Here is an 18,385-nt window from a genome sequence, read left to right on the forward strand (position 1 = left end):
TTCACTCCCCACCATCCACGCACATCAGTCCTCCTGCGCCATTGGAAGAAAAATTATGGACTTCGCGGGAAAAATTATGATGGGACTTCAAGATGGACTTCGAGGACAAGAGAAGTTGATGTTGGAATAATAATTAGCCTCGATCAAATAGCCAGGATATTACTAACATAAGTTGATTTTAAATAGTTTGACGCATGTTTCTTTAGTCTTCTAAATTTTTTTTTTTTTACCCTTTAGTTGATCGAATTGAGTTAGTCGAAACTCATTGGGCTTCTAAATATCAGGATGTTATACCCAAAAAAGCTCAGACTATAAGCAATGGAAAAAAGAGAATCCTTTTTCTTCTTCTTTTTTTTGTGAAACCATGAAAATGTATTTATTTACTAATTCATGCTTTTTACGAGTTAGGTGATTTCCTCATTTTTCTTGTTTACTTATTTGTTGATAAAGAAAGACGATGCTTTTTATTGGATCTGAGCAATATCCTGGGGGACCTGAAAGGCATGGCACTCAACATGGGAACTGAACTCGAAAGGCAAAACAAGGCCATCGACAATCTCAACGATGACGTGGATGAGCTAAATTCTCGCGTGAAGGGAGCCAATCAGCACGCTCGTCACCTAGTTGGCAAATAGATGTCGCTGTGGAGCCTGCCCTCACTTGTCATGGATGCTTGTACGTACTCCGCTTCTTGTTCAGAATGTCGTATTAATTGCTTGTGTCCAAAGTCATCTGCTTCCAAAATTTGAAATCCAATCCAACGGGGAAATTCATGGATGAGTGTCTTTTTGCGGTCCCAAAATTCATGCTCTTTGTGCCAGATATTATGACCAGTGTTAGATATTGGATATTATGACCAGTATCTTCCGATGTGTTTGGAATCCCTCTTCCTAACGAATATAGTATCAATATTTCTTTATTATTTAATTGATTCGAAAAACAAACAATTAAGAAATGATCAAAAATGTGTTTAGTTTTAGAGTTAAGTAGAGTTGGGTTTTTATTTTAATTGGGTTGTAATGATTGTGTTATTGAATTATAAGAAAATGTGAGAAAAAATAATGAATAGTTGAAAAAAAAGTAATGATTATATTGTTGAATTGTTGAAATAGTAATGGATAGTTGAGAGAATTTAGTATTAAACATTGAATTGAATGATTAAAAAAATTGAAAAAAAATGAAAAAGTAATAATTTTATTATTGATTTTTGTTGCGTAATGAATATAGTTAAAGTTAGAATTAAAATTTTAAAAACATGATTGCGAAACTAAATGGAGCTTTGATTTAGCCATAAGGCATGCATGAACTAGCGGTTATTGCCTTGAGAATTTTCCAATTCTCTCACATCTCCAAATGTAATGGTAAGGCTTCAACTCCATCTCCATAATGCAATGAGCTCCTTTTTTTCGATTGCAAAGTAAGCACAAGGTCTAGTATAATAAAAAATAAATCCTAAATAATTAATAAATAGATACGAGTAATCCCACTAAATATTGAATTTATAACTTTCAGATCAACATGTGAGGGCATGCGCATCACCCTCTTTTGATTAATGCGATGGGCGCCTTCCTTGTAGGATATTCCATCATTCAGTTCGTGGTTGATTGTTTCCTTCACATCCTATGTTTTATTTTACGTCAGTTATTTCAAGAGTCCAATTAGTTTGTCATCGCCTTTTTCTTTTCTGCTGCTTTCCACTAAGAATTTCTAATACCGGTGGCATATGCGTGTCATCCCATTCAAAGTGGAATGAGAGCTATTTGGCATCATGCAGGAGCTTAAGTTGCAGGACATAATGTCGCCGATAGTCGAATTTTAAGAACAACAAAACCGAAGAGAGATATTTCGAGAAATGGATCTGATTTCTTTCACTATATGCAGACAAGAAGTTTCCATACAATGTTCTACAAATTTGAAGTTGTAAGCATCTCATGGACAGAGTATAGATATCACTGTCCGATCGCCTGCGAGGGGGACGATGCATACAAACTAGTGTATGCATATCGAAAAGAATAATAATATCTACATACATTTGAATTGGTTTCATGAAGGCGAGAAGGGTAAGCTGCCTTCAGGTCGAGGAATCATATCATCTTCTCAAATTTGTCGAGTTTCTTCACCCGCTGCATCGACCTCAAGAACAGGGTAAAGAATACTCCTGCAACTCGATAAGAAATTCAACTGCTCGGTCAACATAAAAAGGGAAACAGAAACCCAGATACGAGAAAATGGAAGTTCTTTCTACCTGCTCCAACAAATGACCCGTTTGCGATAAATTGGCTGCCCTGACTGCTGAAGGTGACCCCAAGATTTAAGAGGGTTCCCCCCAACACCGTATACATCGTTGCCATTTGAAGTATCGTTGCTTTTCGAGCGGCTCTTTCTGACTGGAAAATAGAGTTTATCCATAGCTTTCAGATTAAAAATTCTCAGATCAATTAGGACCAATGGGCGTTAGAAAAAGGAAAATTTACCTCTAGGACGCGGACTCGGAGTTTCAAATCTCCAGCCTCGAGTTGATTCACAAACTCTTCTATCCTTTGGACTCTGTAAGGCATAGTTACGGTATATGTTCTAGCCTGAAAAACGAAAATAGAGGGATATGTACATAACTTCCAGCTGATAACAGTCCATTTTATGTCCACGAGAAATGGGGAACAAAAGAAAAAGGAAAGATGATTTGCTTGACAGATGAACATATTCGAGCAAGGTGAGGTCAGAAACATACGTCATCCGCTTGCTTCCTTAAATCCTGCACAAGCTGTGTCCCTGTTCTCTGTGTCTGTTTTAGATCGAGAAGCTCCTGAGAACGTGAAGCGCCAGGATTTAAGAACAATGTTGGATGCAGAAATATATGCAGGAATCTAGGTTAATTGGAAATAACCAATATGTATGAAGGGACGAGAAAGGAACCTGGGCATAAGGTGCTGCAATTTTCACGAATGAAAAGTCGGGATCGAGTATGTATCCAATACCTGCAAGACAAACAAGAAGGTTAAGGAAAACAAAAAAGAAGTGCAGATATTGGTGAGAGTGAACACGAGACAGTGAGAGAGAGAGAGAACCTTCGAGTGTTGAAAATGCCCTTATGACGAAGGTAAATGTAGAAGGGAATCTGAAGGGCTGATCTTGTGCTATCGCGAACAAATCCTGCCCAAAATGGAAGCCAGTTCCAGCATATCAAAAGGCAGTTCTTCTCGGTCTAAGTAAGAAACAAGAATAAACAGATTGCCATGTAAGATCTCTCAGACTCATTGTCGAACGTACTTCTCCAATTGCAGCCAAAGTCTGCTGCTGATCCGGTGTTTGGCTCAATAAGTTGTCCAGGAAGAATTGGACAGACCTCCTTACCTAGATGGTAATGTGAAATATTTCAGCAGTGTCTAGCAAAACTCTAAACAAATAACGAAACGGGCAACAAAATCTTTCTTGCAAATTAGTAGGGCATACCGCAGACAAATCTCCTGTGGGCTGCAGAGCTCCGAGATCTATCAGGGCTTTCATGACCTAGAAAGGACGGCTTGATCAAACAAATTACAGAAGGAAAACCCTTTTGGATAATTGAAGGACAGGAACTGAACCTTTTTGGCATCTTTCTCGTAGACAGAATAAAAGAGTTCAAGCAATCTCTCACGGGTGAAGGACTTTATCTCCCCCATCATACCAAAGTCATAGTAAATGATTGCTTCGTCCACATCAATGGCAAGATTCCCAGGATGTGGATCGGCGTGAAAGAACCCCGTTTTCAGTATCTGTAGGCAATTATTAACATCATATGTATAATAAGTAAGCCCATTCCACAAAATCTCACACATACCCATTGTCAGCATTTATCAGGAGGATCCGGCCAACAAAGATCTAAAGCGAAATGGCTTTTAGACGTATGTGATTTCAGAAAATGGCTTCCACGTCTGTTTTCTTGCTTTCAATGAAAGATGCTCTTTAAAGGGTAATCCAACACCTATTCATATAGACTTTTGTGTTCAGAGAAAACAGGAATCCATAATCTTCTAAGACCAAAAAGAGAAACTCGGGATAGCTTTCTACAGAAAGTCCTCACCTGAATCAAATACGCTTCAATAGCACGTGAAGAAATTCGAGATCGATCATAACCACGTGAATCTAGCATATCCAGTCGGTTAATCTTAACACCTGCCATAATGACAAATATATTAATTTGATATAATCCAATTTGCTTATATCGGACTTAAGTCATCACAAGTCTTAAACAGAAAAAGATGTTTCGGGTTAAGTTCTAACCTGGTACATACTCCAGAGTCAACACCTTCGATGCTGTGTAGTCCCAATAGACAAGCTAACCAAAACAACAAGGAGTAAATTTTGAGGATGAGAGTGATCCAAAACAGAAGAAGACACTTGGTACTGTTGTACAAGAAAACATACAGGTACTCGGACCCACTTTACGTTCCGAAAATCTCTCCTGAATTTATCAGCGTTCTTCCCCTCGTTGATATAATCAATCTCTTGATACAAAATCCTGATATCATCAAAAGGAGCAGTTTCATCATCATTTGATCCAGTAAACGGACTATTTTCATGTTAGACGAAGAAGAGAACACACGTTATACAAACTTACGTGGCACATTCCTCATAAATACCAATCCAGTCTCTTGTAGGGCCACCCAGAGTTTCGCTTCTTTGAAAATACTCGGCAATCAACTTTAAGTTTTCTGTAAAGAGGTAAGAGAATTCATCAAAAATGCCATGAATATCAGCTTCTCAAAGTTGCCGTCTCGAAAGTTACAAATCAAACTTACTTAGATCAATATCGAAAAGTCTTTTCAACCCAGGCCTCTGAACTTTCACAACGACTCTCTCTCCATTATGCAGGACAGCCCGATGTACCTAGAAACCAAAATCCTTTCAAAGTCAAATCAGAGGGACAGAAATTTTAATTAAGGGTAAAATGTCGGGACTGGGAATTTAAACAAAACTTATGAACTGGCACTCTTGGAGGGGGCCATGGAGTGAAATTATAAACAGGATCAAACACCTGACCAAGACTAGCTGCAGCAATAGGTTGATCTTCAAATTCCTTAAACAGGATATCCACGGGAGCTCCCAGTTCCTTCTCAATAAAGGCTCTCGCCTTCTTTGGTGAGAAGGCAGGAACCCTATCCTGAATCACATTACATGGTTGGTCAGTATTAGCAACTTTATGAGAAAAAGGATCCTCCAAATTGTGGTGGTCTTCTCTCTGAGTTATTGACGAAAAATAAACAACTCATGTTTGTTGCGGGCAACCATTTTTTTTCTGTCAACAACAATCTTACACTTTCCCTCCTAAATTTCAACAGCACCGAACTACAGTGGTTCCCATACACTTTGAGGAGTTCAACAAACATGAGCCTAACAATGCAACATCTCCATGTCCCCTTTAAATCAATCAGAGGATATAGTAGTATAAACCTGCAACTTGGCAAGCTCATCGACAAACTCGTGTGGAAAAAGATCTGATCTTGTTGAGGACAGCTGCCCAAGTTTGATGAAAGTAGGACCAAGCTGAAGCACACGTTCCCGAAGCCATGAGGCAGTTTTTCTTCTTCTGTTTTTCTGAATCCAATTTTTCAGTTGAGCCATGACAAATTCAATAAAAAGAAAAGCACAAAAGATCAAATAACTCAAACCAACCTGCTTCTCTTCTGAGAAGTTCCCGTAATATGCCCACTTGGCATTGTCCAACAAAACACGAATACGCAGAGATATGACAAAGGACCAGACATCTATGCTTCTTTGAGCTGAATTATAGTTCTCATTCGCCCAACTGAATCCTTCGTCCGAGGGAAGAACCTTCAGCTCCTCGACCGGCGGTAACTGCTTCGAGTCTCGAACTTTAGTGCTCTTCGTGATTTTCCGGCTCGAAGCAGAATCCTTTTTCACAATACTTGCTCCATTTATGACCGGCTTAGACCCGTTCACCATCTCCACTCTATTACTCGACGAGTTGTTCCTCTTCACCACCTCGCTCGCAGGCACCATCTTAACAGCTCTACCATTGGTACCCAATTTCAACGGAGACTCGGTTTGTCTCATTTCAACTTGGAACCTAAAATTCCCACCTGAAACGAGCAGATTGCTCACCGGCTGTTTCCTCTCGAAGTTAGGCGATTGACCAGAAATGGAGCTCGAGAAGCCGAGGCTCTCGGCTGTTCTTCCGAGATTCGCCAGCTCACTACCGCGGCAATAGCAGCTGTGCAAAGATAGTATCGCCGCCATTTACGAAAATCACCTGCTACAACAACATTGAATGCATGTCCCGACAAAATGAAATTGCTGCCAAGTTAGGATGCAAATAACAGTTCAGAGGATGAGACCACGCAAAAGCCAGCACAGTGACAGAACAAAACAAGGGAGGAAAAAAAAAAGAAAAAAAAGAAGAGAAATGAATTTTCATTTGGTTAATGATATAGCCCATCCAATATAAACCAATTTTTATGCAAATAAACAACTGATGAATCAAATCAGAAAAAAAGGAAAAAAGGTTCCTGCTTTTCTCCAAGAACAACGACCCAGAAACAAGATGCTTACTTGGGCACGAAAAGGAGCTGAAAATCAAGATTCCCAGCTCCTGGGGGGTGGATCCAATAGAACAGCTTTGTCGGGCAATGGAAAGCTCTGAGCTGGAGTGGTTGGGAGCTATGTATAAGTGTGGGCTTGCAATCAAGAAACTGTTAACAAAAATCAGAAATTGTCAATATGGAAAGGAGAAAATGATGGAGCGGTGCAGAGAGAGAGAGAGAGAGGGAGGTCGGAACAGACAAAGTTCGTGCCTGACGAAAGTGTAGCGTGTACTCTGCTCCTTCCTTCTTCTCCTCCTCCGTGTTGGTCTCTCGAGCTATTGGGTCCCAAGTTCGTTGTGTGTTTTTTTCTTTATTTTTTTTTTGGTGGGGGTGGGGGGTGGGGGTGTTTCGTCTGTGTTTGGTTATCGATAATTGAGACGCCCTTTGAATTCAGAATTAAAATTATTTTGATTTTAATTTTGATTTTGATTGTGAAAAATGACAAATGAGATGTGATTATAAATTTGACTTGAAAAATATATATTTTTGTTATGTAGTGTGTTGAGTTAAAATTAAAGTTAAAGTTAAAATCAAATTTCTTAAAATGCAAACGGGGCCTGACAAATTGATAACCCAGCATCCACACACATCAGTCCTCCTGTCCTTGCAGGAAAAGTTATGAAGGGAAATCGAGATGGACTTCGAGGACGAGAGAAGTCGATGTTCGAATAAAAATTAGCCTCGATCAAAATCTCCATGAAATTATTCACATAAGTTGATTTTAAATAGTTTGACGTATAAGATTTTGAATTTTAATCCTCTGAATAAAGAAATTTTTTTACCTTTTAGTGGTTCGAATTGAGTCAGTCGAAACTCATTGGACTTGTAAATATCCGGGTGTCATGCCCAAAAAAGCTCGAACTATAAGCACTTGAAAAAAAAAATTGTGAAACCATGAAAATGTAGTTACTGACTAATTCTTTCAGATGTTAACTTAATCTTGTCCATTAGCTGTTTTTCATTAAGATTTGAACCTCTACATAAACAAAGTCCATATATTAAAATTTTAAACTTGTCGTTAAATCGCATCCTCGTATTAAAACTCATCCTTCGTATGGGTTAGAAACCGTAATTTATAGGTGATTTCCATCTTTTTTCTTGTTTACTTATTTTATGATATATTATTATTCAGATTAAACGACTAATGTTGCTTGCTGGAGGCGGTGACCAATCACCCCAAAGTAATTTGATGGCTGTGAGCTGCTTCCCCCACTGGCGTTGACGGCTCTTCCCGCGATCATGTCCGAGAAAGATAAGGGACCGTTTGAATTCAGAATTAAAGTTACTTTGATTTTGATTTTAATTTTGATTGTGGAAAATGACAAATGAAATGTAATTATAAATTTGACTTGGAAAACGTGTGTTTTTGTTCTATAGTGTGTTGAGTTAAAGTTGAAGTTAAAATTTTTGAATTGGGAAATGTGTATTTTTATTGTGTAGTGTGTTGAGTTATAGTTAAAGTTAAAGTTAAAGTTAAAATCAATTAACTCTGAATCCACATTGGGCATAAATATCGGTTGTTGTCGCGTAACCGGTGGGCTACGTTACGTGTCAAGCCCCTCCTCCAATCACCCATCAGAAAAGATCTTCCCCTGAAAATCAGAATAATGTCCGACCACCATGATGGTAACGTCTATGGTATCGTGTCCACTGGTGCGACTGCAAATGCATTGTTAAAAGCAATCGATTGTTGTCGTATTATTTTGGGTTTGTATAATCATCTACTATAACGAATATAACATTGTGCGACCTAACTAATTTTTAGGATTTCAATGACTAGGTGTATTTGGTTTTAGAGTTAAGTATAGTTAAATTTTAATTTTAATTGAGTTGTGGTGTATTTTGTTTTAGAGTTGAGTTTTGATTTTAATTGAGTTATAATAATTGTTTTGTTGAATTATGAGAAAAAGTGTGAAAAAATAACGAATAATTTAGAGAATTTAGTATTAAAAATTGAATTGAGTATATTGGAGATGTATGTGGATTTATGTATGGGCCTTACTTTTTTTACTTTGAAGAGTTGATTTTTGTTGTGTAGTGAGTAGAGTTAAAGTTAAAGTTAAAATTTTAAAATCCGGTTGCGAAACCAAACGGAGTAGTAATAATTGTGTTGTTGAATTATGAAAAAAAGTGTGAAAATGTAATGAATAGTTGAGAAAAAATAATGATTGTATTGTTGAATTGTGGAAAAAGTAATGGATAGTTAATAGAATTTAGTATTAAAGATTGAATTGAATGGTTAAAAAATTGAAAAAAAAGTAATAATTGTGTTGTTGACTTTTGTTGTATAGTGAGTAGAGTTAAAGTTAGAGTTAAAATTTTAAAAATATGATTGTAAAACCAAACGGAGTACAGAAAGTGATTGTGTTATTGTATTAAGTCTCACATTCAAGGGGAAATATATTTTCTTATAGAAAAAACAAATATTAAGGTTGTGTTTGTTTGGATTTAATTTTTAAGTGTTGAAAATTAAGTGTTGAAAATTTAAGATTTAAATAGAATAAGTGTTTACTTAATTAAATGAAGAGTGTTTGATTGGGTAAAAATTATGGTGGTTGAAATTATATTTACATAAATGCCCAATACTTTAACATATTTTTCCTTTTACTTACATTTTATTTTAATTTATTAAATTCGAAAATTTTTAAAAAAATGAAAATTACCAAAAAAAAAAGCTCGGGGGTTTTCAGATCGGAGAGGGAAGGGGCACTGGCAGCGCCGGCCACCACCATCTACTGCCATGTCAGTCTGCTTCCTGAACTTACTTGTCCTTCTTGTGCAATATATATACACAACACATGCATATTTATATGCATAACAAAATAACTACATATATATATATATATGCCCATATATACACATATATAAATTTTTCTTTAGTGTAAAATAAGTCATTAGTTGTTTGAGCCTTCCATGTAGAACACCTCCTTTTTTTTTCCTTCTCTCTGTCGGCCTCCATGTGTTGGGATATCTTCATATAATTTTGTTTTTATTTATTTATTAAGATAATTTTCCTTTATATATATATATATATATATATATTGCACCACATGGTCCACTTTCTTTTTTTAATGAATAATACCCCACATGGTGCACCGTCCAACAAGATCGAAGTACATTATTCAATCAAGTAGTCGTTAATGCAAATTAATTAATTAGTAGACTAGTTAATTATTTATCATCCCCAAGTTCTTTATAGGATTTGAATATAGAAATCGCGCAAATTTTTTTTATTTTATTTTAACAAATCAAGAAACAGTTTTCTCGTATGTTTCAATGATAATTTAGAATAAGCGCCAAGGTTATCAAAATGAGTATTAGCAATAATCAAGTAAACTTTCGATGAAATACATCGATCCGGGTTTATCTTGCTTGGTCCATATTTGACATGGAACTTTTAGCTCGACATCATTTTTTCGGCGAAATTCGGTCGTAGATGATGTGATTATGACCAAATCAAAGAAGACGGATCAAAGGTTGACTGATGAATACCTCCCGATGCAGGCGCCAGATTTTTCCTCATTGTTTCTCAACAATTTCTTGCTACTGTACTGGTTGTTTAATTAAATTAATTATTTGCGTTTCATCATATGTCACCATAAAAAGGCCTAATTTAACAGCGATCAGTAATTTCTATTCATCTAATCAATTTGTATATCGAATGCAGAAATCAAAATTACAACTGGAAATGGTTCGACTCGAATTACGGATGCATGTGGCACTTCCTATAACCATTGTATATGATAAAGAATATCAATGGTCCAATCGAACTCTTCATGAGATTCATAGATACGTACGTTGCAAGACATTAAATTATGAGGTTGTTTTCAGAATCTCCGAACTGTATGTAAAATACTGTCCACGTGAAACGTAGTTTGCCGACCGCATTTTCTTGCATTTCCCTAGGAGCAAAAACATTTTTGCAAAATTATTAAATACAAGCAACATTTTTTTTTTCCGTGTAAGGAAATCTTCCGACCGACCGACCGTTTTTCCGTCACGAGGCAGAGGGCTCGCCCCATTTTTCACTCCAAATCTTTGAATTCCCGTCAACTGTCAGAACCATTTTTTTTTTTTCCCGCGAGAATGGTTCTGTTTCTTTGCAACTCTGCCCACGGACCCGTACTTTCCTTTCTGTCCCTTTTCCTTGTTCTTGCAACCTTGGAAGCCAAGCCGACCATTCCTTCTTCAAGTCAGAGCCCGACGCACACGAAATTTCTTCCTCCAAATCCTCAGGGGAAGGTCTCTGTATAAATTTGGGCCCCATTCAGGAGGATGCACAGAAGCCATTGTCTGTTTTGATGCCGATGCAGAGGCTTAGAAGTTTCAAGATTTTATGCCCTTTTCCCCTTCCCTGGAGAAGCCCGGTCCTGTCTTCTCGTGGTGGCTCTTCGGTTCCCTTTGTGGGCATTCCTCAATCTTCCAGCAGGATCCGTTCTTTGAATGGTATGGCTTCTCGGGAACCGTCTCCTTGGTTCCCTGAACATGTTTGTCTTGAAGACTGCACGCCATCCGTTTGTTGTTTGTTGCGTGTGAAGTTGCAATCTTGCAGAATAGTAAGCTAATCTCATGCGGAGGCCCTTCGGTTCCCTTTGGAGTGGAGGGGTCATATGCTGTTATAGATGATTAAACACACACTTTTGCTATCTGTCAGGTTCTGTTCCAGATGTTCCATTCATGGCCCGGGAATTCTACACGAGCTCAGCATCAGTTGCGAAGCAAGAGGAGACTGGACCTGTCGTTGAGCAGATTCAAATGCTCAAGGCAGTTGAGGATGTGCATGGAGGAGTCATCGTGGAAATGGAGGAATCTATGGACTCTGACTCCTTCGTGCCCTTGCTTCGTGATTCCTTGTCCAAATGGAGGTTGATGGTATTTCTCACACCCATATGTTCCATCATTCGTTTTCTTTTCTTTGCAAATGCCTACCTTCATTGCTTGTCCTTGTCTAATTGCAGGGGAAGAGAGGTGTCTGGATCAAACTGTCCATTGAAAATGCACATCTCGTCGCATCTGCTGTGGAGGTGCTTATCGTTTTCTTTTCTTTTTCAAATTTAAAAAAGTGTTCTGCGCATATGCTATACAGCAAATTATTTCGAGATTTTCTTTCTGCTCTATGTTGCCTCCTCGTTTTGTCAATTTATTTAAGTATGTTTTGGTCTTAACTCGACAGGAAGGCTTCAGGTACCACCATGCCGAACCTGACTACTTAATGCTCGTCCATTGGCTCCCAAGAACCACTGATACTCTTCCAGCTAACGCTTCTCATCGTGTGGGCATAGGAGCTTTCGTCATGAATGATAAGAAAGAGGTGCCAAACTTCTATTCCTGGGCATTATCATTATATCACTTAATCTATGCATAGTTTCAAATTCCTTTTAAGACTTGCAATGATTCTTTTGCATGCATGTCTCAACAATTCTTGTTCTATACCATACTTAAAATTTGTGATCTATATCTCTCTTTTCTTCAGGTACTTGTAGTACAGGAGAAGTATGGCAAATTTAAAGATATAGGCCTGTGGAAGCTCCCCACGGGAGTGGTTAACGAGGTCAGTGCATTAAAAGAGCCTGTGAATCTAAGGTCAATAATAATCGAGATATCATCTCCTGACAAAAGTTTTTGACGTGGGCAGGGTGAGGACATTCACTTAGCAGCAATAAGAGAAGTCAAGGAAGAGACAGGAGTAAGTGCTAATTTGCTAATTTGGGTTGCACAGGATACGTTCAATTATGTTGTTTCGATGCTCTTTATCCTCTTAAGCCAAATTGAAGAAGTTGGTTTTAACTTCTTCAGGTAGAGACCGAGTTTGTAGAAATTTTAGCCTTCAGGTAATTCGATTCATCAACCACAGTTCAATTTGATGCCTTCTGTCGCATCACTTCCATATGTTGTATTCCTTTTCATGTGTTAAGACTTTAGTTTCCTTTTCATGCACAGGCAGACCCACAATGCGTTCTTTACAAAGTCGGACCTGTTCTTTGTTTGCATGCTCAAACCCCGCTCATCCTACATCCAGAAGCAAAATCTGGAGATTGACGCTGCCCAGGTAACTTGCAGGGATCTTGAGTTTGATCAAACTACAAATAAAATGTTCCAAACAGAGCTAACGTGATTTTCCTTGTTGGGCTGCAGTGGATGCCGATTGAGGAATACTCAGCTCAACCATTCATGCTTAAAAACGAGCACTTCAAGTTCGTGGCAAGCATATGTCAGGCAAGAACAGACACGGCCAAGGAATACAGAGGTTTCGCTGCCATTCCCACCACTACCGGCTCTGGCAGACTCACTCACCTGTACTGCAACACTGACAAGCTCAAACTTACGCTTTAGAGAAATTAAACTACAAACAAAAGCTGTGATTATGGTCTGAAAATATACTAAATTCTTTCTTTCTTTGTTATTTATTTGTCACTGTGAAAAGGTTTAGCGTTTCAAGGAAAGGTCTGATTTCCGTTAATAATAATGGTGCAATAGTCAATCATGTACAAATAATTATCTTCTGTCATCAACCAGATGTATGAGATGATTCTCCTGAAACAAACTGATTGTCTCATCTTTGCCGACATCGCTCTCGTTTGTCTCCGAGCGCATGCATATTTACTAGTTATATTTTGCATAACCGCAATTTATGGAAGATCCCTCATTTATGATCAATGCAATACAGTAGCTATATATTATCCTTCACATGATGCAATCGAGGAAAAGCAGATTGCAAATCTAGTTTTGGGCCAATTGCCCGCAAAGATGCACAATTTCTTCCAAATCTCAGATCTGCAACTATCAGAAGCTCTTAACAAGGATGATTAGTTGGGTGATTACATCAAAGCCTTCTCATTCATATCCAGCTCCCAAATGATACGATCCAATGCCTCAGGGTCGACCAGGAAAGGTCACTCTCTGCCCCCCGACCTGCAATCTCATAGGCAAAGTGCCACTACTTGATTTATACAAGATCTCGATCCGAAAAGAGTGGATGGGATTTCTTTCATGACGGAAACAAATATTGTACCACTAGTTGCATCCGAGTTATCTGATAGCCATCTAGGTGGTTTGTATAGTCCCTTCGAATTTTATTTATCAGTCTTCAATAAGGAAATTATTAATTAAAATCATAACAACACAACAGGCAGAATTTAGTTAGCCGTACTGGGCAAATATTATGTAAGTCAAATCCAACTGCCGCCATATCCGAAAGTCAGAGCATCAATGGCTGCCCAACGGAAGAACAAAAGACACAAACTTGATACCAAAAAAAAAAACTCCATTAAAATGGCAATTGGTTTGCTTCATGACAGCCCATCTGAAGGTCAAGTCAAACCTCTGCTATTCATCGTTGTGCCGCCCAAGGCAAGCATGGCCTCGTACCTAATTAGTTCGGACAGAGATTGCTTGGTCGATGCAAGTAGTTCTTCGTATTTGGTCTACTGAGAAACTTGGAAGGGCCAGTGGATTCAGATTTTACTCCATGATTTATACTACCAATGTAGCTCTCGAAAGCAAAATTCAATAATTCCTCCTGCCCAAGATATTCTCGCAGTTGTCCATGGCTCTGAGTTTGAGTCCCACTTCTTCATCATCTTCTTCTTCCACTTCTTGCCCGTCAGTGAATCATGAGAACCCAACAAGAATTTATCGGGTTTCTCCGACTTGCCCAGGAAGTGGTTTCTGCAGCAGGAACTTGCGGGTCAGAGCATCTAACGTGGGGAAACTGACTGCCATTTCTCTGCAGGCTGGTTAGTTGAATCATTTGCTAAATTTTTTTGAAGATCATTTTTCACTTACGAGAATGCACTTCACTGTGTGATCTGTCCGGGGACATGTCCCTGTGAATTTCGAAGAACTCATCGATCCACTGCTGCCACCTTCATTCGACTAATGTGGATGGAAAATTTCCATCTGTCCAACTTCCGAGCTGCAACTTTGGTCTCAGATATGTTGTCTCGTCTATGAGTTCTGCTGCATCATCTCGACTTATTTTGTTTATCATCCTTCATTGTGTCGGTTAGAGAAAGAAAGCATAACAAGATAGTATCGCTTGATAATTTTGTTTTCTCATAGGGAAAGCAAGAAAGGCATTCTTGATTCTTTCGGAAGATTATTGGGTTCATGAGCATGAAACTCCAATTGTCTGATAACATGAGCTTTTCTCAAATGATAAGTTCTCTATAATCTGCACACAAAAGACCAGAACCAATCCTTGTCCTTTACCGTATTGATCACGAGATAGATTGTCAGAGTTTAAGTTTGGACATTACAGGTCAGGTTTTCTTCCCGTATTGTTTAAGTCTGATAACATGAGCTTTTCTAGTTGATAAGTTCTCTATAATCTGCACACAAAAGACTGGAACCAGTCCTTGTCCTTTACCGTATTGATCACGAGATGGATTGTCCAATTCTGGGAATCTAAAAGTTTCTCCGGCAAGCAGATAGTAACTTTGATTACTTTTTGTGGTCCCGGCTTCCACGACACATACAGATTTCTAGCATCAGTCTTAGATATGGTTGCCAATGATTTTCTTGTTCCCAAGACTCCGGAGAGAGATTGAACATTTTTGCAATTGTCTCTATGGTGGATATACTCAATCTTCTAATCTAGGGGTTACGCAATTTTATCGTATCGGTCTCGTGGAATTTCATAATTGTGCTCTGTCCAATGCAGAAGGTGCAACTACTCATTCCTCGGCGGCTGAAAATGTTAAGACTCGAGAGAAAGAAGCTTCGATTCCCTTCACAAGACCGAGCAAAGCAGATTCAACCCTCACCATCGTTGTGGTTGGAGCTTCAGGGGACCTTGCAAGGAACAAGATCTTCCCTGCCTTCTTTGCATTATTCTATGATGACCAATTGCCCGAGGTTTGAGAATGCTTCAACTGTCTCAGCCTTGCTTTGGTTCGGGTTTCTAATCGAGTTACTATTATATTTACATTTTGCCTGCAGGACTTCACGATCTTTGGCTATGGAAGAAGTCCGATGACAGATGAAGAGCTAAGGATAACTATCAGCAAAACCTTGAACTGCAGAGTTGACAAGAGGTGCGCTATTTTAGGTGTAAACTTCACAACACAGTATTTCGTGTACATATATTTACACATTCATGGTGATTGAACAATCTTACAGGGAGAACTGTCATGACAAGATCAGTCAGTTCTTGAAGAGATGCTTTTACCACTCGGGACAGTATAGCTCTGAGGAGCATTTCCTGGAACTTGACAACAGAATCAGAGAGAAAGAGGTATTGACGATTGTATCACGAAATCTCTCTCTTTCGGATAATGCATCAGAAATGAAAATTGAACTTTTAGTCTGCTCAGGGTGGGAAAATTTCAAATAGGCTGTACTATTTAGCAGTACCTCCGACCCAGTTTGTTGATGTGGTGAGATGTGCAAATCGCCGTGCTTCTTCAGATAATGGTTGGACTAGGGTCATTGTTGAAAAACCATTTGGTCGTGACTCAGAGTCATCAAAGAAACTTACCCGAGACTTAAAGCAGTATCTGAATGAGGATCAGATATTCAGGTTTGTCAAGTTCGGATCGTATTTTTCTTCTGCAAACGGAAATATGAGTTTTAGGAAATTTATTGTCTTTTGCAGAATCGACCACCACCTGGGGGAGGAGCTCTTTGAGAATCTGTTGGTCCTTCGTTTTTCGAATCTGGTCTTTGAGCCTCTGTGGTCCAGAGACTACATAAGAAACGTTCAGATTATATTTTCCAAAGATTTCGGGGTTGAGGGTCGAGGCAGGTTAGTCGAACTGGATACGTCTCCCTTTCCTGTGAGACTACTTCAGATTATTAGAATGTATTTTGATCATTCGATCCATCTGCTCAGATACTTTGACAATTACGGGATCATAAGAGATGTGATGCAAAATCATCTCCTGCAATTACTCGCATTATTTGCAATGGAGACGCCCGTCACCTTGGATGCTGAAGACATAAGGAATGAAAAGGTACAAAGTCTTGTACGCTGAAGTAGAAATTATAGTAGCACACCTACATTCATCGACTTAAGCTGAGGTGGTGGATGCCTTCATCTACAATAGATCAGTTAGTCAGTGACATTTCCTTAGTCAAGACATGGAGTAAACCAACTTTATTGGTTTTCTGGATCAGGTCAAGGTTTTACGCTCGATTAAACCGGTTTCCATCGAAGATGTAGTTGTCGGGCAATACAAGGGCTACACTGAGGGCAACATGTCAGTTCCTGGATATACAGATGACCCGACTGTCTCAAACAATAGCCTCACTCCTACTTTTGCAGCAGCAATCCTTTCGATTAATAATTCACGTTGGGATGGAGTTCCCTTCATGATGGTTGCAGGAAAGGCTCTCCATTCAAAGCGGTGAGTCCCTTTTAAGTCGAATCTGAAAATTTAAGGATTGAATTGCTTCTATTGACCTTGCTGCTACCATGGAAATTTTCAGAGTTGAGATCAGAGTTCAGTTCAGGCATGTTCCAGGGAATCTGTTTAACCGAAACTTCGGGAACAATTTAAATAATGCTACGAATGAGCTGGTGATACAGGTTCAGCCTGATGAAGCCGTCTACCTTAAGATCAACAACAAGGTCCCGGGGCTCGGAATGAGATTGGACCGCAGTGATCTTAACTTGCTCTTCAAAAAAAGGTAAAAAAGTCGAATACTCATGCCATTCCTTGAACTCAACATCAAATCCCAGTACCTCTGTTGCTTGAATATCATGAATACCAATGAAAAAGTTCAATTTTTGGCCTTGGATTGGTTTCACGGTGAAGATATCCGAGAGAAGCACCTGAGGCATACGAGAGGCTTCTATTAGATGCCATGAGAGGAGAACGGAGACTGTTCATCAGGAGCGACGAGCTCGATGCTGCTTGGGCTGTATTCACGCCATTGCTGAAAGAACTAGAGCAGAAGAAGACTGCACCGGAACTTTATCCTTATGCAAGTGAAGGACCAGTGGGCGTGCACTATCTCGGTGCAAAGCACCATATCCGTTGCGTAAATTTCAGGTTTTAAAAGTCACTCATCAGCATGAGGTCGAGATCAAATGATTGGAAAAAGTTGTGGTTTCAAGCTACTTGTTCCTTAGCATGTGAGGAATGTTGTCGTCATTTACCAATCTTTATATGAGCTCTTTTTTTCAATAGCTGTAAAGTTCATGAAACGATTGTATTTAGTGTATATGGTCGATTGATCGAATTTATAATGAGATAGACTCCCGTGAATCTGAAGCAGGACCAACTCGATCTGTCGGTCCCCAAATGATTATAATTGTACAAGGAACGTTCAGATTATTGGGGAAGGAGCTCTTCGAGAATCTGTTGTTCCTTTGTTTCTCGAATCCGGTCTTCGCCAGCCTACATGAGAAACGTTCAGATTATATTTTCTAATGATTTTGTGATTGAGGGTTGAGGCAGGTTTCTCGAACTGGGTAGTCTCCCTTTCCTGTGAAGACTCCAGATTGTTAGTATGTATATTGATTGTTTCATCCATCTGCTCATCAGATACTTTGGAAATTCTGGCATCATGAGAGATGTGATGCAAAATCATCCCCTGCAATTGCTCGCATTACTTGCAATGGAAACACCGTCGCCCTGGATGCAGCAGACATAAGGAATGAAAAAGGTACAAATTTTTCTCTGACAAAGTAGAAAATATATTACCACTCGATTCGCGACTTAAGCCAAGGGGCAGATGCCTTCATTTACAAGTTAAAGCTGCTAGATTAGTTGGCATTAGTGACCTTTCCTTTGTCAAGACATGGAGTAACCTGACTTTATCAATTGTTCGGATCAGGTCATGGTTTTACAATCGATTAA

General features: G+C 38.9%; 3 protein-coding genes across 6 annotated transcripts; 2 read left to right on the forward strand and 1 right to left on the reverse strand.

Moving 5' to 3' along the window:
- Nucleotides 1–1,843: 1,843 nt before the first annotated feature.
- LOC116213615 (protein ACTIVITY OF BC1 COMPLEX KINASE 7, chloroplastic-like) lies at nucleotides 1,844–6,777 on the reverse strand. 3 transcript variants are annotated; one of them, XM_031548631.1, is made up of 18 exons: nucleotides 6,550–6,773; nucleotides 5,653–6,250; nucleotides 5,431–5,574; nucleotides 5,015–5,140; nucleotides 4,779–4,866; nucleotides 4,598–4,691; nucleotides 4,405–4,498; nucleotides 4,261–4,315; nucleotides 4,061–4,152; nucleotides 3,582–3,752; nucleotides 3,451–3,507; nucleotides 3,268–3,351; nucleotides 3,066–3,150; nucleotides 2,914–2,975; nucleotides 2,729–2,803; nucleotides 2,475–2,579; nucleotides 2,246–2,387; nucleotides 1,844–2,158 (listed from the first exon to the last, which is right to left on the reverse strand). In XM_031548631.1, exons 2-18 carry the CDS (start codon nucleotides 6,235–6,237, stop codon nucleotides 2,085–2,087), a joined length of 2,133 nt encoding a protein of 710 aa, XP_031404491.1. In that variant the 5' UTR covers nucleotides 6,238–6,250; nucleotides 6,550–6,773; the 3' UTR covers nucleotides 1,844–2,084. The 3 variants fall into 3 exon arrangements, 2 of the variants coding, with proteins under 2 accessions (XP_031404491.1, XP_031404492.1); XM_031548632.1 differs by lacking the exon at nucleotides 5,015–5,140; XR_004158117.1 differs by lacking the exon at nucleotides 1,844–2,158 and having other exon boundaries at nucleotides 2,285–2,387; nucleotides 3,268–3,346; nucleotides 6,550–6,777.
- Nucleotides 6,778–10,470: 3,693 nt separating this feature from the next.
- On the forward strand, nucleotides 10,471–13,149 carry LOC116212947 (nudix hydrolase 2-like). Its single transcript, XM_031547710.1, has 9 exons — nucleotides 10,471–11,027; nucleotides 11,236–11,453; nucleotides 11,540–11,605; nucleotides 11,755–11,892; nucleotides 12,055–12,132; nucleotides 12,217–12,267; nucleotides 12,378–12,412; nucleotides 12,522–12,630; nucleotides 12,717–13,149. Exons 1-9 carry the CDS (start codon nucleotides 10,883–10,885, stop codon nucleotides 12,912–12,914), a joined length of 1,038 nt encoding a protein of 345 aa, XP_031403570.1. The 5' UTR covers nucleotides 10,471–10,882; the 3' UTR covers nucleotides 12,915–13,149.
- An 802-nt stretch (nucleotides 13,150–13,951) lies between these two features.
- LOC116213509 (glucose-6-phosphate 1-dehydrogenase 1, chloroplastic-like) lies at nucleotides 13,952–17,860 on the forward strand. 2 transcript variants are annotated; one of them, XM_031548487.1, is made up of 10 exons: nucleotides 13,952–14,317; nucleotides 15,244–15,437; nucleotides 15,522–15,616; nucleotides 15,702–15,816; nucleotides 15,887–16,101; nucleotides 16,177–16,326; nucleotides 16,414–16,534; nucleotides 16,698–16,927; nucleotides 17,010–17,210; nucleotides 17,339–17,860. In XM_031548487.1, the coding sequence occupies exons 1-10, from the start codon at nucleotides 14,128–14,130 to the stop codon at nucleotides 17,580–17,582; spliced, it is 1,755 nt and encodes a 584-aa protein (XP_031404347.1). In that variant the 5' UTR covers nucleotides 13,952–14,127; the 3' UTR covers nucleotides 17,583–17,860. The 2 variants fall into 2 exon arrangements, with proteins under 2 accessions (XP_031404347.1, XP_031404348.1); XM_031548488.1 differs by having other exon boundaries at nucleotides 13,954–14,317; nucleotides 15,896–16,101.
- The last annotated feature ends 525 nt before the right edge of the window (nucleotides 17,861–18,385 follow it).

This window comes from Punica granatum, chromosome 7, assembly GCF_007655135.1.
Source record: "Punica granatum isolate Tunisia-2019 chromosome 7, ASM765513v2, whole genome shotgun sequence".
NCBI lineage: Eukaryota > Viridiplantae > Streptophyta > Magnoliopsida > Myrtales > Lythraceae > Punica > Punica granatum.

Coding starts and splice junctions, on each gene's coding strand:
- LOC116213509 (XM_031548487.1), top strand. CDS start 14,128: ATGGCTCTGAGTTTGAGTCCCACTTCTTCATCATCTTCTTCTTCCACT. Junction 16,102..16,176: donor AATGAGGATCAGATATTCAG/GTTTGTCAAGTT, acceptor TGTCTTTTGCAG/AATCGACCACCACCTGGGGG. Junction 16,327..16,413: donor GGGGTTGAGGGTCGAGGCAG/GTTAGTCGAACT, acceptor CCATCTGCTCAG/ATACTTTGACAATTACGGGA.
- LOC116213615 (XM_031548631.1), bottom strand. CDS start 6,237: ATGGCGGCGATACTATCTTTGCACAGCTGCTATTGCCGCGGTAGTGAG. Junction 2,976..3,065: donor GGCATTTTCAACACTCGAAG/GTTCTCTCTCTC, acceptor TTTGTCTTGCAG/GTATTGGATACATACTCGAT. Junction 2,804..2,913: donor TTGCAGCACCTTATGCCCAG/GTTCCTTTCTCG, acceptor TCACGTTCTCAG/GAGCTTCTCGATCTAAAACA.
- LOC116212947 (XM_031547710.1), top strand. CDS start 10,883: ATGCCGATGCAGAGGCTTAGAAGTTTCAAGATTTTATGCCCTTTTCCC. Junction 12,268..12,377: donor AAGTCAAGGAAGAGACAGGA/GTAAGTGCTAAT, acceptor TAACTTCTTCAG/GTAGAGACCGAGTTTGTAGA. Junction 12,631..12,716: donor TGGAGATTGACGCTGCCCAG/GTAACTTGCAGG, acceptor GTTGGGCTGCAG/TGGATGCCGATTGAGGAATA.